Genomic DNA, 5,741 nt, shown 5'->3' with positions numbered 1-5,741 from the left:
AGACTGCCTGGGTTAGAGCGCAGCTCAGTCACTGCCCCTCTCTGTGACCCTGAACAAGCCACCATATCATTCTCGACCTGAGGCTCCTCATTTGTAAATGTCATTAATAATAGCAGCATTGCCTCACAGAGTTCTTGTGAGGAGCTTATACGTATAAAGATCTTAAACAGTTCATGGTCCATAGCAGGCACTAAACCAGAGTTAAATAAATAAAATCTTAGCCTAGAAACACCTTATAAAAATTACTAACTTTCTCATTCTGATTTCTTACTTATAACCACATCCTGATCACAACCCGGCTTTCTGGTGCATCTGTCCATGAAGGAAGTGCAGCCATGGTTACTCTGGTCTGTGTGACACTTACGTATTTCTCATCATACGTGAATTCATCTGTGAGTCTTGTTTAATATGCTAACAAAATCAGGGTTCTGAACCAACAACACCAAGGCCACAGTGTAGTTGTGTAGTTGCTCACTGACCTCCTAGCCACTTTCCCCAAACAATACCACAACTTTTAAATCAACCATCCATAACACAAGCTGTATAACTAAGGAGGAGGACATGTCCCAGCCTAAGAAATCTTTTCTCTAAACAGCAGAAAATAGAGAGAGATCACAGGCAGAAGAATATTTAGGCAAAAGGGAGTATTTCACCAAACAAATGCCCTCGCACCTGTCCACTCCAGACACTATTTCAGAACAGCATAGAAACTGTTTGCAGAAACAACCTGCTTGTCCAGGTTCCACTCGGACCTGGACATGGAATGTCTCACCTCACAAAGGGCTTTTAGCCCTCCCTTGAATGGCTGAGCCAATGCCAAGGCCATAAGCAGCCCACTGTCATTCAGCAGCTTCCCCACGGCAACTCCCTCATGTTACCTTGCCCTGATGATCGTGTTTCATCTCCCAGCCCCTTGGCAGCTCCAACTGTTTGTTGGCGAACATGTTGAGGAATCCCACAAGATCTCGGTTATGCTGGTAGCGCTCAAAGTGGTGGGCGTCCCGCCGGACTTTGGTGATCATGTGCTTCAAACACGTATTGTTTGTAAACATGCGGTAGGCACTCTGGAGGACAGAAGAGAGAGCCCACATTAACCTGCTGGGGACCCGCAACAGCAACGTGCTCACCATGCAACACAAGGCATATATAGTCTTCCAGTGGGCACAGAAGCTTCAACGTAATCCTAGACTCACACATGGAAACAGCAGGCTGAGCACAATATTTTGAGCAAAATAAAACAGCAAGACTACAGAAAGTAAGGAACCTTCATGGATGATGTTCAGTTTCCTAAAGAACACGAATGCTTCTGTAGAGTCTCATTCTACAGGGGGTGTTAGATCCTAAAGGTGGTCTTAGGCAAAAACCGCATAGTCATAGTCACACCATGTCAGATACAAGTATACCACCTCACAGTGAGCCCCAACATAGCCAATTTTTCCTCCAGCACTAGAAAAGATGATTGGTCTTTGGGTGAGTGCCAGATGAAGCAGTTGGCATACATTTGCAGCCAAGTTGTATGGAAAAATGCTTGGCGTGCTCGCTTCGGCAGCACATATACTAAAATTGGAAAAATGCTTGGCCATATATTTGAATATCAGGAGTATATGCAATGGGCTGAGTTGCTCTCACTGAGAGTCAAATGCAACTGAGACCACAGTAGATAAAGGTTTTTCATCTTATACCTTCTTCGAGGCATAATCTCAGTGAATGGAATGGCAGGCAGTATACGTATTTTTTTTCTTTATTTTTTTTTTGTGTGTGTGTATATGGCTGAATTTATACAGCTGAAATGCACACGTAATAAAATCCCACTGTACAACCACACAAAAAAGTGATTGCCTTGTAAAAAATGCCATAGTCTTCATCTCTATGATACTTAAACGAGATTCCAAAAATTAGCCGTAAGCCATGAGCAATCCACATATAAGTCAGTCAACAAATACTCATTGCATAATATCATGTGCCAAGAAGTAAAAAAGGAATAACTGTATGGAGCTATTTCCCTGCATTCTGAGAAGGAATATGATATTCATGAAATTGACAAGGTTGTGAATGATCTATTCCAGAATTCTATTCTTCTCAGATAGATTCAAAGGATTCTTCTTACCTTTAGTATCTCAGAGCCACTAGATTGAGTCTGGAGGCCTTCAGGCTTTACTTCATGGGTTCTGTTATTTGTTCAGTCTAAGATAAACCAAAGCAAACCCAAAAGAAACCAGAATCCCTGGAAATAATTTCATTTTAATGAACATTTACTGTCTTTGCTATGCCCAGTACTGTGGTAGTTATTGAGGATGAAAGATAAATGAGTATGAGGACAGTTAACATTGTTCCTCTCTGTCCAGTATTCCTCAAGATGTGTCATGTTCTGGCCAAAGCATTTATTGATGATGGGAGTCCTTCTAGAGCTTTCTTCCCTTTGGCAGTTACCACAGCAACTGGGGATGTTTGAAATGGTTGCTCCCCAGTCTGGGTCCCTGGGTCCCTGAGTAACTACAGGGATCAGAGAACCCTGATGACCCAATTTGGGATGAGAAACAAAGTTTTGTCAGCTTAAGCCACCAAGATTTGTTAGTTTCTGTTATTGACACATAGCCTAAACTTTATAACTTTTATATAGTTTTTGATTGATTCCATCATTATATACTTTTTACTAAAATATTTTTGTCCTATCAAAACAAAAGGAAGAAAGGAAGTAAGAGAGGGAAGGAGGGAGGAGGGAGGAGGAAGGAAGGAAGGAAGGAAGGAAGGCAGGCAGGCAGGCAGGCAGGCCACACTGAACTATCCTCAAATACTAGTGCACTAATTCCTTAGTACACCTGAGAATAAAATACTTTGAGGTTGTATTTCAACCTGACAGTCTAAATGAGAGGAGGTTTTGATGGTTGCGAGAAATCGTGAAATTCAGAGCACCGTGAACTCCCAAAGCAGGCGAGCCTACACAGGGGCTCCAGGCAATTAGAGAGCACGAGAGAGTAAGAAAGTGATACCATGAAAACAGAGAAGGAGACCAATAAAAGAAGTTGCAGGTTGTCAGAGACGAACGTTAGCTAACTAACAGTTTAGCCTGTGGCTGACCCTGCCTTGGTGTTTTATGCACAATCAGCAAGGCATCTGTTTTTTGCATTTGGCTCCGTGCTACTTATGTATTTTCAAAGAAGCCACTGCAAGCTTAGAGGCCTGAGACCACACTAGGTCGAGGGGCAGTGGCAATGAGCTTTCAAGTCATACTCCCTAATCAGTCTCTTAGGGACATGTTATTGTGGGGTAATTCTGTCAGCTAAATCATTATATTAACTGTTGTTCTAAGTAGGTATATCTCTTGGCCCCCCTGATTTCTTCCTTCCCCCATTAATCTAAGTAAATGGATGGCCATTACATTTACATCAGGCCACATCCTGATTCTTTATCTGGAGCACCAGAAATGCTCCTCTTTCAGCTAAAGAGAAGAAGGAGAACTTCATTAGGGCAAGAAGTAGTAATTAGGTGAAGGAACCTGTCCCAGCCCCAGGCGTGAAGTAATTCTCTGGGGTTGCACAGCTCTTTACGTTCAGGAGTCTTAAGGCCAGTCTTATAATTAATTACGTCCTTTCATTTTCCTCCTCTCCTCTCGGTAAGACATGTAACATAGTGCCAAGTTCGAGTGATCTGTGAAAAAAGCATCTACCAAAGTAAAGTAAGTGCAAGAAAGATTTCTTATCAGTAACTAGCAAACGATCTTTGGAACCATAGCTTTTTCAAGTCTGACCAACATGCACAAGATGGTAAGTGTCCATATAAAACCCTACGGCAAATGGAAACATCCCTTCAGACTGCTAGATTTTTATAAGGCAATTATATATATATAGTTTTGTGACATTTATACACATATGTATGTTTATATATGTTTATATACATATGTTTATTCTATTTTTGTTTTTAAATATATACTATTTTTGAATATATATTTATATATGTAACTATATATGTGTGCATGTATATATAAATATAAATATATACATGTATTTCAGAAAGAATATTTATACTCCAGTTCATATGGAACCTTTCTAGTCACAGCCCTGTCACTCATGGACAAAGAAAATCATTTAATCTCTGCCTCAGAGATTAAATCTTTGCTCAACTGTAAAGTGGAATAATAGTAACTGCCCTGCTTTCTTCATAGGCATGTGAGAGTCAAGCCCAATGAAACAAAGGATGTAAAACTGCTTTGAAGAGGTAAAAATCACTATAAAAATACAGAGTAGAAGTAAGTAAAGGAATATATGAGGGATTATACTTACCATACCTATGTTATAACAGATGAATGATAGCAGTAAAATTGTTTTCTACTTTTTAGGTCTTTGAAGATCATGGGCCAGCATCTCACTTACTATTAACTAAGGAAGGTTTTCATAACCTTTCATTAATTATGTCCTAAGCCCTGTGCTAAGCCCCGAGGATACAGAGATGAGCAGACGTCCATCATTCAAAAGGATGGGAAGGAACATTATAGGGAAAGGTGGGAGGAAGAGTTTCCCTGGAGGCAGAAAGCAGAGTTTGGAAATCAAAGGGCACAGTAGCAGTGAAAATACTGAAACACAGAGAGAACTAGCAGAGCAAAGAATGAGAGGGATCCCAGCACTCGAGAAACACTCAACAGGTAGGATTCGACTACAAGAGCTTCATCTTCTGGGAAGCAGATACCGACAAAGCTGTGGGAGAAGAGAAAAGGGGCATTTCGTTCTCCCTTGGTGGTTCTGTAGTTCTCACCCGGTGAGAGTCTTTTCGGCGTTTGGGTTGTTGTTTTGTTTTGGTCTTAGAGAAAAAGATGCAGTAAACGGATGTGACTTTCTACCTGAAGCCAAAGTAGATTAGGAAAGAACAAACAGGCCCTATTTCATCCCATGATGAAGTCTCATGGTAATTCACAGAATGATCTCGTCTGGGAAGCGGCTGCATATGGAGTCACCAGCAGTATTGGGAGAGCTGGGAACTGTTCCACTAGATGGAACGCCTTTAAATGGTCTCTCCTGTGATTTAAAAGGTCCCCTTTAGTTACTGCCTCTCTACTCCAAAACTCCTTTCCTAACCTTATCCTCGGTTGTTTCTGTTTTCCATGCAAGAACCTCATGGTTGAGTGAATGATCAGCTGAACTTCTTTAGTGGAATTCTGTTAAAATAACATTCGTTTGAGCTTAATGTGTTTTGTTTGGTTGAATGCTTTGAGGTGTTAGAAATGAAAAATATTGAGAGGAGTTGAGGGGAATGTTATTGCCATTTGGCAGGAGAATAAGAACATTATATAAATATTCATTTCTTATCAATCAACCACAGTGCAAATAATAATCCTTTTTTCTTTTTCCTGGCATCTTTCTTTTCTTCTTTCTTTCTCACTCATTTTCTTTTTCTTCCTTCCTTCTCTCCTTTTTTTTTCTTTCTTTCTTTCTTTCTTTTCTTTCTTTCTTTCTTTTCTTTCTTTCTTTCTTTTCTTTCTTTCTTTCTTTCTTTCTTTCTTTCTTTCTTTCTTTCTTTCTTTCTTTCTTCCTTCCTTCCTTCTTCTTTCTTTCTCTCTCTCTCTCTCCCTTCCTTCCTTTCTTTCTTCCTTCCTTCTTCTTTCTTTCTTTCTTTCTTTCTCTCTCTCTCTCCCCCTTCCTTCCTTTCTTCCTTCCTTCCTTCCTTCCTTCTTCCTTCTTTCTTTCTTTCTTTCTCTCTCTCCCTTCCTTCCTTCCTTCCTTCCTTCCTTCCTTCCTTCCTTCCTTCCT

At 40.4% G+C, this 5,741-nt stretch overlaps 1 protein-coding gene across 5 annotated transcripts in view; it reads right to left on the bottom strand.

The window, feature by feature from the left end:
• The window catches only part of HECW2 (HECT, C2 and WW domain containing E3 ubiquitin protein ligase 2), a 357,760-nt gene that overhangs the window by 96,431 nt on the left and 255,588 nt on the right, over nt 1-5,741 (bottom strand). For all 5 annotated transcript variants that reach the window (XM_035007494.1, XM_035007490.1, XM_035007491.1 and 2 more), the window contains one exon: nt 879-1,064. In XM_035007494.1, the coding sequence (XP_034863385.1) occupies nt 879-1,064 (186 nt within the window). The remainder of the gene's footprint in view (nt 1-878; nt 1,065-5,741) is intronic.

This window comes from Mirounga leonina, unplaced genomic scaffold, assembly GCF_011800145.1.
Source record: "Mirounga leonina isolate KUSES-001 unplaced genomic scaffold, KU_Mleo_1.0 Mir_151, whole genome shotgun sequence".
Classification (NCBI taxonomy): domain Eukaryota; kingdom Metazoa; phylum Chordata; class Mammalia; order Carnivora; family Phocidae; genus Mirounga; species Mirounga leonina.
Note: the sequence above shows the minus strand (reverse complement) of the source record. Positions and strands in the feature narration are given on the sequence as shown.